Here is a 12,192-nt window from a genome sequence, read left to right as displayed (position 1 = left end):
GATATTAAAATCGAGCACGTATGAAGTAATTATGTATGTTGCGTGGAATATGTTAAAATTATATTTATTCGTATTGGTTTAGGAATACAGGTGTTTTAAATCGAACAAAAGAATTATAAACGTTAAACAGCGTCTCTTGGCTTTATATTTGTAAACGTTTTATCAAGTATTTACCTAACTCGTTTTGGCGCGCAATTCGAACATAGTTAACCGCGCTCGTACATTATCTTATCTAATTTATGATTACAGTATCCGATCATCTTCAAGATGACACACAAAATAAAATAAATATTATATATTTACACAAATTTACACGTTGTTGCACGAAGTAAAAACGGACTTTCGTTATTAAAAATTCTTCACGATCTTATAAAAATCGAAACATTCGCAGATATCGAAGTGCTTATTGTTTTCTTCGATCATTATTATCGCAATACAATGCTAGTTTTTGTCAAGAACTTCTCCTATAGAAGAACGATCCTTCTCAACGTGTATTAATTGTACTTCCACTTCTGGAAATACTTTTATCGCTCGATTCTCTTCAAGAGACGAGTCGTTCTTCGATTATTCGAGGGTTTCTTTACCTGTTTTCGGTAACAGAAAAGACATAAACCCGCATACTAAAAAGAAAGAAATAAAAAATTAATTAGTATATTTATTATACATACGTCCTTATTGTAAAAATAAAATATGATCTTCTTTATCACAAGTGAAAAGCATGATAAGTTTGTTATTCAAAAGAGATATTTTTAAATATCCATTGATATTTATAAATTTTATATAATTTACTATTTAATTGTTGAATGAATTACTTTGTTAGAGGCGATTTATAATGTGTACTTACTGAATAAAAATGCTGCGAATAAAATTATAGGTACCACGCAGGCTAAATCAATCAGGTAGCCGAATACTAAGTTACCGACTAATGCGCCTAATCGACCCATGGTAAGGGAGAGGGCTGCAGCCATTACTCTGAAAATTCAATAAATTCATAATTTTAGTTTTCAAAAATACACCAAAATATAAAATATCCCCCAAAATATAACAATATTCAAAGTATGTATACTACTCATGATATTTAATATGAACGAATGAAATATTTTGATACTGGTTTTTCGGGATAAGCAAATGTTTCGATTTTGCATTTGCACTTGGCATTTGCAATTTGGACCGACGTTTCGTAAACATTGCAATTCACCTTTTCAAGGGAGACCTGAAACTGATAGTTTTAGACCTCTCTATCTTCACTTATGTTCTGTGATGATTCGCTTGACCAATCAAACCGACGAGTGAATCAGTGTCCATTTGGCCTGCTTCGGGTTGAGCCAAATGGGCACGTTTCGCGGTATGCAGTCCAGACCTTATAAGAATCTGGACTGCTTTTACAAGTCCCTAAAGAGGCTCATTAGGAAAGTCATAAAGTAGTAGTCTACAATACAAATTTTCCACAACACGCGATCCTCGAAAATATAGAAATATCGATTAATTTTTGAAATTTCTGAAAATTATGAAATATAAAAATGCTTTCTATTCCACGACTGACTCGGTAGCACGGTCGAACAAATAGTACGTTATTTTTTTATGTTGTAACGACACGACACCGCGACGATGCAATTGGGTAAACTATGAGATTATACGATTAAAAGGCGTGTAAACGTGTCGTTCATTACATTGTGTCCTTGTTTTGTCCTCGGCTGTCGCCAATGTAATTAACTTGAGAAACGATTGTAAATCACTGGAGATTGTGCGTTTGCTTGTTTCCACATTTCGTGTAATAAATAAATCAGAAGAATGTGCATGATTGCTCACCTGAGATTCGTCGGAAACATGTCGACGATTATGCAATAAACCAACGAGATACCGAGGGACGTCAGTGCCTCGAACACGCAGGATAATATTAGGTTTTGCGTCGCATTGACCACAAAATAGAAGGCGACAGTTACAGCGCCGGATACCATTAACGACATGACTGAAATTCAGTATTATCACTTTTAATTGTAGGATGGAACGAGGCATGAGATATTTCTTAAAATGTTATTCTTATTTACAAGAATGATATTCATTGAACGTATATACAACGTGTCCCATAACACGTTGGACCCACTTCAGTAATGAACAGGAGGCACAAGAACAACGAATAAAGTTCATACAAACATGTACCCTATCCGAGCTTGTTTCAAAATTATAGACATTTGTGTTTCAATCCCGAACCAGCTGGCAGCTGAAACGTGCAACACAACAAACATCGCAAGAAGACTAAAAAGGAAACACCCAATAGACCTCATAAGAGATATAACTTAGAAAAAAACGAAGCTGGCACCCCGCTGGGAGTAGCCACCCACATGCTATATTTATTTTATTTTATTTTTTATTTACCAATGAGATGTAACACTTTACCAAATGTCCTTCAGGACAAATTGTAAAAAGCAAAATAAAATAAAAAAAAAAAAAATTTGTGTTTCAATAATTATAATCCGTAACTGTTTATTACGGTCTGTATCATTCGACATGTACCTGAAACAAGATCTGATAGGACACATTTCCATACGATCTTCTTTTTTATTGTTCTTGTACCTTTTGTCTACCCTTCAAGTGGGTGCCATATGTTAGGATACATCCTGTATGTATTTATGGTATCTGAAGAATTAATGGAACTACGTGCATATGATAATTGTATACTTACTCAAAAAGAACTTGGCGCCGAGTTTGTGCACGAAAATCGGTAGAATAATGGAGCCAGGAATACAAGCAAGTCCTATATAAACTGTGTGAAGATAAACGGAAGGCGCTATTACACTGCCGCATCCGTAATCCTGGACTGCAGTTCCATTATCACTCGATAAAGACGATACTATGCAAACCGACGTGGATTTGCCAGGATATTCGTGTTCAAATTGTTCGAATCTATTGAAACAGTTAGATGTTCAATCCCGCTGAGTCGATCAAATAATAGATTTAATAAATCGATCAGGTAACTTTCGGAAGGAACATAAAAATATTTTCCGGAAGGAATGTACGTACCTGGTGAATAATTCTGGGAACCAAACCATGAGGGTGTAGTAACTACTGGTAAGGCCAAATTGAATTCCACAGGCGAGCAATGTGTTCCTAAGGTACGGCGATTTACAGAGAGCAGCAGTTAGATCACGTACTTCCTTTAAAAGCACCTTTAGATCCTTTCGTTTGTGTAGTTTCAACGACCTCGTGCTTTTGTCTTTGGTTTTTTCTTGCAGTGATTTCACCTGAAAGAAGAAACGGACGATTATACAAACAAGACGTTAGAAATAAAAAAGAAAATGATACGAGTTAATCTCGTTAATTAATTAATTTTTTATTAGTTGATTTCAGTAATTGCTAACACGAGAAACCCAAGGAATTTCAAATTTTCACGACAGCAAGATATTTTGGTATTGGCTTTTCTTTTTACTTGCATTTGGAGCAAACCTGAAACATCGGTTCGAAATGTAAGTAAAAAGTGCAAATGCAAAATCGAAACACGATCGGAAAATAAATGTAACAAAATCTGAGAAGATCTGGACTCGGTGTTTTTGTGTACTTCATTACCGGATAAGAGTCGGCGTCTTTCCCAGTGTTCTGCGAGTAGATCCATTTAAATACTTCGAGGGCAGCTTCTGTTTCGCCGCATTCGAGGAGAAATTTCGGGCTCTCCGGGAATGCAAACAGCCACAGGCCCAACATTATCGAGGGCAGAGCGCACAGCGCTACGAAGAGATTCCATGATTTAAAGTAGAACATGTCCGAGACGTACATGAAGTCCATCGGTATGATCAGCCATGCTATCACTGAATAAACGAAGAGAAAGAATGGTGATTAAATTACAAAGCTAATTAGATTAAAAAATCTGATTAACAGTTTTAATAGAACGGTGAATTAATAAAACTGTCTAGATTAGTCAATTATTAATATTTTGAATAAAGTAGAACGTTGTAAGAGAACAATTCAAATTATTCAAATTTCTCGCCACTTCGTATTACGATAATGTTTGTTGAAGAACATCTGGAATGGAAGGACGAGCTAAGAAATTGATTTGAACTATCCAAGTTTCCCGCCACACTATATCGATGCTGTTATTTGCGAACATTTATACAGATTTACTTTATTCAATGTTAAGAAGGAATATTATGTATAAATGAAATTACAAGATGAGACTCACGTGGTAATACTATGACTCCGACTGTCCAGAACATTTCCATCCAACAAAGACATTTTTCGCGATATTTTGTCGCCTGAAACTCCCCTAAATACGGAAAACAAATTCCCATAGCTCCGGTAACGCTGTATATATAACATAAAAGAATAAAAATAGGAACAAAACGAAAAGAAAAATAAAAAGTGTCTGAGGTGGGGAACATAAGATGTAAAGGATTTAACGTTCAATTACAATACACTTACGCGAAACCGTTAAAGAAACGGAATATCAGGAAGACCCAAAAGTACTGGACAAAGGAAGAAACAACGCCAACAATGCCATCCATTAACAATGTAGCGATTAACACAACTTTCCTCCCTTTGGTATCAGCCAGGCACCCCCATATGTAAGAACCAATCACCATCCCTATGAATAACAAAGTAAAAGTTAGTTTTCTATTTTTTAACTAATTCTATAACGTATAGTTTACAGTGAAAGAAAGGAATGATCGAAAAATGTATGAAATGGTATCGTGTGGTTTCTTAACTTTGGTTCTTTCCTAATAGATTATTGCTGATAATAAAATAATTTCCACGTGGTACACATATGGCATATGGTTTTCTTCGTTAAACACGTTAAGCGCTGATAGATAAAACTTTAAGTAGAAATATTCGCTATGAGTCAGACACCTCCATTCACCAGGAGATAGAAATGTTATAATATCAAGTCTGATTAATATGCTCCCTTTAGAGAGGCTATTCATTTATATTAAAGAAATTTCATTCGATAAAGATCAAAATTATATATTTCTAACAGGAAATTAAATAAATTTGAGTTTTGAAATAGTATTTTTTATAAATGTCTTAGCGTAAGTTAAAAATTGATCAGTGGAAAATAGTTTCTTTCGAAAATATATCAAAATTCATGGTCTAAAAAATTTTCCTGTTAGGAAAACATGGAAACTGACCGTGGAAAAAATTCTTTCTCAGCACAAATTCAAAAATTTTCTCAAACATTCTCCCTTCTGAATTCTAAACTTACTAAGCGAAGAAAGTAAAAATACGTAAAAATATTAGTTTTGTAAAGATTTTATGGTACTCACCCAGCATTGGTGATGCTGTTAGCCAACCTTTCGCGGTGGAATCCATTTCCAGGTCGCATTGTGCTGCTGGTAATACAAATGAAAGTATCGTGACTCCAATGGCAGTATCCATATAAATTAAACCGCAAACCGCCAACAGCATGTAATGAAATTTCCCGAATCCTGATAAGAAAAATATAATCTTATAAATATTTAATCAAATCTTAAGGAAGTTACAAGGAAAGGATTTATCGTTGCAATCAAGAAACTATTTGATCTTTGATTCATACTGTAAGCATTTGTTAAATCTTATAAGAGTCAACATTAATTTGTTTCCAACTTTCTTCTTTTTTCCTGATACGCATAATGGAATAGAAGATAAGATAATCGTTTGCAGTCGTTGTCTCGAAAAATTTGCAAGATTTTACGACTCGTAATTTTAACATTATGCTTAAAATTTGACTCGAAATAATTCCCTGATTTTCTAAATTTAGGTGAACAATATTTTGATTACAGGATTCTCTCTCTTTCTCGAAGAAGAAGAAGAAGAAGAAGAGCAGAATTTGTGTAAAATGAGCATCTTCAAAGAATTATTACGACGCCTGGAACAGACGCCTGTTACTAAACTAATCAAAGAATACTACTCTTAAGATGGAAACCGTACAACCAAATACAACAGGGATGAGGTCCATAATAGAAATGGATATGCCTTTAGATGAGCAAACAAAGAAATTGGACCGAGAAATCCACACAATGAAAGGGAACTTGAACGCGGAACATGGTTACCGCACCTGCCACTTGTGGTTTACCCGGAGGTTTTGCTAAACAGTTTGGTAAAAGCTGGAGAAATAGCGACGAAAGTTTATCGTCATTGACTGGAAGCGTTCAAACGTTAGCTATAGATCAACCGGATAGACCCGACACGGTATGATATTTAATATTTTAATCGTGCAATCCTATATTTTATACTAATATGTGATTATTGTTGATATGCGATGCAGAAAGTAAAAGCAATAGCGTGCCGATGGAAAGTTGGGTGAAACTTCCAGACCGCTCGAATACTTGTTGGGAAAGAAAGTACCTTAGGTTGGAAGGACCGTGTCTATGTACTTACGATCACCAGCCATCTCCCTGAATGGCACCAATGAATCGTATTGATTTAATCGAGAAGGATGGATTTACTATATTAGATGCAATAACTAATCCAGATGTAATGGAAACAACGAAGACGGACATACCATTTATGTTCAGAGCAGAATCCAATTCATCGACCACTTGTTGGCCGACACCACGTTTGGATGTCATGGCTTTGAGCCAGACTGATAAGAAAAACTGGTTGAAATTCTTAAACTTTATTACTAGGATAGGAAGTTAGGAAGAGTGCATGAATAAGTATAATAAGTAAGTACTAACTTCTTTTGCAAGATTTAAAATTTTCTTGCAATTTGGTATCTGTATGTGTTAATTAATTACATATGATTAATATTTTGTGATATTACAGAATTTAGAGGAAGAAGATGATAGCTCAGCTATTTCCCCAGTTAGCGTTTTTCTTGTACGTGGAAGAGCAACTCTCATTTTGCTACAATGAATTTGGAATGTTTGTGAATGAACGTGGCCAAAGAACTCGAAACAAGATCGAACATGGCATCATTTACCTTTTTGCTTTTGGTAAGAATTCCTATAACGTTTCTTAAAATACAGTAATTTTATATTTTCTATTGCATAGGAAAATATGTTTATATTTTTACAACTTTCCGGAAAGCATATTTGTTTGTTATTTCGTTTTTCATCAAAACGCGTATACTTAACTAATACAAAGAATCCAGAATGAAGCTTAATCGAATTATCTAGCCTGTGTTATTTGGGAGCAGCTGGCTCAAAAGGAATTTATATAGCGGCAATAAACTCCTACTTGGAGTTATCAAAGATTACAGACTTTTCTGGTATACCGGAATTAAACAACAGTCTTACCAGTTTGAATACTTTGTATATCATCATAATACAGTGTATAATGTAAAGTTATCGTGAAATATGAATTTATACGTATATATCAGAGATCAAGTAGGTGAAAGTAATTCGGAGATTAGTTGTACGATTTTAAAATAATAAACATTTATATTTCCGGATTAAAAAAGACAAATTTTCATTTAAGGATTTAAGAAACAATTGATAATATGAAAATATAAATATCTTTTATTTTAAGTTTTGCAATTTGTAAATGAGAATTGATTATGATTCACATATAACTGAAACTTTTTCATCATAATCATGATAGAATTATATCGAGACAAAAGGAATAACATTCTTCCGCGTGAATCAGCATTTTTCAAGAAGAGTAACAAGTTTGATCCGGTTTCGATGCTGACGTTGATGGTATTTATTCAAATACAATACGCAAATTAAACAGTGCTTTTGAACTAGATATCCTCTGTATTTTACAATCTCATTATTCAAATACTTACACACTTTAAACCGTACCGATATCGTAATTAAATGTAATCAACGCTAAAACTACAAATCATTTACGTCTAAATTAAAATATTTAGAATCAACGTTAAGATATACGTATCATCAAATTTAGTCTCAAATTAACTAAACGAAAAATTTAATTAGAAGAAAAGGTGTCATTAAACATATATAACATATCTTTAAACAATCCAATGAATACTTAATTAAAAATTGTGATAAATTCAATTCTCATTTGCATCTCAAAAATGATGATTATTAATCGTGTATATTCCGTAGTAGGAAATCATTGATTCGTAGAAATGAGTGTAATCAATATTATTTTTGTAAACGCAATTTTACAATGATGTTTTCTATCTCTGTTGATTGAAATCAAATGTTATTATGATAAAGCTTTGGTTTCCTTCGATGATATACTATTAATACTTAATCAATACGGAAAAGAGGATGGATTACCTGTTACGGTGATTGCATGCTCGAAATCGGCACCTCCGTCTGCCAAGAAGTCGAGCCCTGTCAAAAACCAAAAGATTTATGAGCTTCTTAAAATATCATGTTTTCTATTGTTATTTGAAGAAAGATCGCGATAGTGTATCAGTGTATCAGTATATTTCGTGGACACGTGTTTGCCATGGAATTTTTACGTTGAGTAAGATATTTAAAGAATTGATGTTTGATAGATCGTGCAAAGTTTACTTAGATGATGATCGTTACAAATGCTTTTTTTCTTTACTTGCTAAATGTTGAATTCTTGCTAAAATTTAGTGGAGTGTTTTACATTAAATCGTATTAAAAAATAAATAATTGATAATATACAATGCAAAATTTATTTGATAATGATTGGAAACATATTTTTGATAAATATATTAAAATATATCAAAATTTTTATTTTCATGTACATACGTGCTCAAGATAATTATCAGTTAATAGATCATGCAAAATTATTCCTATAATGTTTCAAGAGATTTTTGGTACATAGAAAAGCGTAATTTGTTGTTAGCGGCGATATAAAAGATTATGATTTATATCTTCCCAATTATTATCGAAATAATTTTGGACGATCAATCAAATGCGACTATATAAAAAATTTTCAATAGAAAAAATTTTAATATAGACACACGATGTTTGATTAAAGTCACTTAATTCGTTATTTTGATTTTTTTAATCTAAATATCCAAAGATTTTTATCATAAATATATTTCATAATTTCTCGAGACGATTATCCTTTGCTATCAGAAACAAATCTGTGGTTGAGTAATGTTATATTAATAGCTACACCAATATGTTGATTAGTAATGATGGTATCGATAGCAAAGCAGTGATAGCAAATACATTAATGGTACTAAGAAAGGAATAGAAAAACCGCAACAATATTATCTTGTATTGCAATCAGTAAAACATGTATGTACGGTGATAATATCCATCTATTCTATTATATACTATCATAGATATAAATGATTATGTTAATGTCGGTAATAATAATAATAGTTTATTTTTTCAGTTTGTCAGTCATCAAAATGAACTCGATTTATAATTATTTGTTAATGTCAATAATCATTACTAACTTTGATCGCAATTGTTTATCTAATAATTACTTTAGAAAATAAAAAGAATTATTAGAAAGACAGAGAAAGCCTCTAAAAAATATTGGTGGTGATTCTTACAATTTCTAATTCAAAATCAACTTTTAGACTTATTACTAACTATTCTTATTTTACTTATTTCACCAGCTAATTTCAAACAAATAAAAAAATAAATAAGTAGAAGAAAATATAAGTATAAAATAAATCAGTAAATGGAAGAAAATCCATAGAAATATTATTAAATAATCCCAAACGAGCAGCAAACTAATATTTCTCAAATACTTAGTATTCTCACAAATAAAAAAATTAAAATTAAAGAATCTACAATTCAAAATCAACCCTTAAAGCTATAGCTATTCTTATTCTACTCGTTCCATAAAAATACAAACTGATGTTTGTTAACTTTTTAAAACATATTCATAAATAAGAAAATGATTCAAGTATCTAAGAATCTAAGAATCTAAAGATCTAAAGATCCAGAATCAGAAACGTATACAATCACTACTCTCATTCTACCGTGATCATTATTATCATCATCTCCATCGTTATCATCATACGATAGTATTTTCTATATTTTAAATCGCCATGAAAACCTACCCATGGTTTGCGATTACGTTGCGAAGATGTACGTTAGTCTCACGTGAAGTAATGAAGTCAGGTGGTGTCGGTGAGAATTCGGGACTCTGGAGGACCCCGGTCGCCAAAGTGCAGCACTCTCTGTTCCTTGTTCGTGTTCCACGGTTTTGTCCTCGTCTGCAACCACCGTACGCCACGCTCATTGGTGAACACTCGGTGGTATTTGATCGCCGTTTTTATCGCCCAAGCGAATTTTGGCGATGACTTTCCACCGGGGGATATTCCTTTTTTATCCCCTCACGAAAATCTTCCACCTCCTCGTACAAAATCTTCTACCTTCTATTATTGATCGATAATCGATCTTTATAAAGTTCCTTTCCCTTCAAATTTTTCTTTTTAAATGAAAGTTTCAACTTTCAAATTCGATGAATTGCAGATACTTCTGGAACGAAATAAAGACGAAGGTTGCACTAGAAACGTCTTATAGTCTTCATAACTAAGTTTTTGATCCAAGCACGACCCTCGGTGGTGAACGAACGACTGACCAAAAAATCGATCGTGCCCCAGCATATATCTCCTCTCTTTTTAGTTATTAGTCTTCTCCCCAGATAAGATATAAAGCTTCGTTTGTCTCTGTCACTCTTACCTTCTGTCTTTTTCCTCCTTCTTCTTTGTCTTCGCTTTTCCCTCTAGTTAAAGCTACTTGAGACTTTTGAGAAAAATTTGATCAAAAAAAAAAAAAAAGAAAAAAAAGAAAAGAGAAAGGAAGCAAGAAAGAAAGAAATCTGAGTGTTCTGAAAATTCCTGATATCCACCCCGTTTGTTTACATAGGGTTTAGTGTCTATGTGCACCGAAGAGTGTTAGTATAGAGAAGAGTATAGAACTGTGTGCGTTAAGAACAGTTTTGCAATAATTGTTTATGTCATACGATATAGTCGTGCACCTAATTGATAAGACAGTTGTAACAAGTATCACGGGATTTCTAATTGCTTCAGATTACTTTGATTAAAATACACCGGTTTACTCTTACGAGGTTGTTTTATTACGTACGAGAATTCTGTCCACATTATGCATCGGTGATACCTTTATCTGACATGGACGCCGAATTGAACTTACTATTTTGTATAAAAGCTTATTCTGTTCTTTATTAATAAATTTTGTTGTTATTCGAGCTCACAAATGTATTTGAATACTTTACCATAAAAATCTTTACGGATATATTATGTGTGTTATATGAAACATTTTGAAACTTCATTAGCGACACTGTAACGAGACACGTTATGATTATACGCATTACTTAAAATGCATATGATGCAATATTTAAAATCAATCTGAAAATTTAGAAATACATATTCAAATACAGAGTTTGAAATTAATTCTACCAATATCAATAACAATATCCTTTACTTTAATGAAATTATTTATAATTGTTCTACCAGTATGGGAATACTAAACTGACTTTGTTTATAGAGTATATAGAGTATATAGAATAAGGAAAGATCATTGATTAATTACCTTTTCGTCGTTCGATGTGTAATACTAAATGATCGAGTGGTCATTTAGAGTTCTTTATTCAAGTTTTCCAACCAACTTCTTAGTTCTTGACCTTTTTAATTTTTAATAAAAACTGGACTAAATTATTACTATTATTAACACGCTTGCTCCTAATGATGAAAACGTATGTGTTACGAGTGAGTTTTTTGTACTGTACATCTGCGTCGGTACATCTGCGTTATTGATTCTCATCAGAGAAATATGGGACTGAAAGATTCTTCTATTAGCAAAGTTTTTACACACGTTTAGTATTGTAAATAAATGCATCTTATTTTTAAAAAAGCAGCTACAGTGTACGGTTTCAAATTTTTTTCTCCCATCATCCAACTCTTAAGATTACATTTAATTATTTTTTTAATGTAGCTAAAGGAGGAGCACCATAGTTAGCTACCTAATGATTGGCTTTATAACTTTCATGGGTAGTCTTCTTTGGATATATTAATTGGCCGGACCACGTATTTTAGCTTTATCTCTTCTAGGAGAAAATGTAAATGCGTAAATTTTTATAATTGGTTAAATAATTATATGACTCTTATCATAATGATCAATTTAAACGCATTAAAACAAATATAAAGACTCTCGTTTTTCACAAGGTGTTCATTTAAACATTTGCGATTATTTGGATATTCGACCTACTTTCAGTAGTTCAATTTCCTACCACCAGTTGGCACATCGAAATTCTCAGTTTTCCACAATACCAATAGGGCTGTTTAATAGAAGGATTATTAATAATTTCATCAAAGTAAAGGATATTGTAGAATCAATTTCAAATTAATAA

General features: G+C 32.6%; 1 protein-coding gene across 1 annotated transcript; it reads right to left on the bottom strand.

The window, feature by feature from the left end:
* Positions 1–48: 48 nt before the first annotated feature.
* LOC132913987 (synaptic vesicle glycoprotein 2B-like) lies at positions 49–10,413 on the bottom strand. The gene is made up of 11 exons (XM_060972719.1): positions 9,881–10,413; positions 8,157–8,213; positions 5,253–5,414; positions 4,414–4,576; positions 4,175–4,296; positions 3,565–3,803; positions 3,022–3,242; positions 2,684–2,904; positions 1,810–1,969; positions 845–972; positions 49–620 (listed from the first exon to the last, which is right to left on the bottom strand). The coding sequence occupies exons 1-11, from the start codon at positions 9,882–9,884 to the stop codon at positions 565–567; spliced, it is 1,533 nt and encodes a 510-aa protein (XP_060828702.1). The 5' UTR covers positions 9,885–10,413; the 3' UTR covers positions 49–564.
* Positions 10,414–12,192: the final 1,779 nt, after the last annotated feature.

Source organism: Bombus pascuorum, chromosome 14 (assembly GCF_905332965.1).
Source record: "Bombus pascuorum chromosome 14, iyBomPasc1.1, whole genome shotgun sequence".
NCBI lineage: Eukaryota > Metazoa > Arthropoda > Insecta > Hymenoptera > Apidae > Bombus > Bombus pascuorum.
This window is presented reverse-complemented; position numbering and strand designations above follow the sequence as displayed.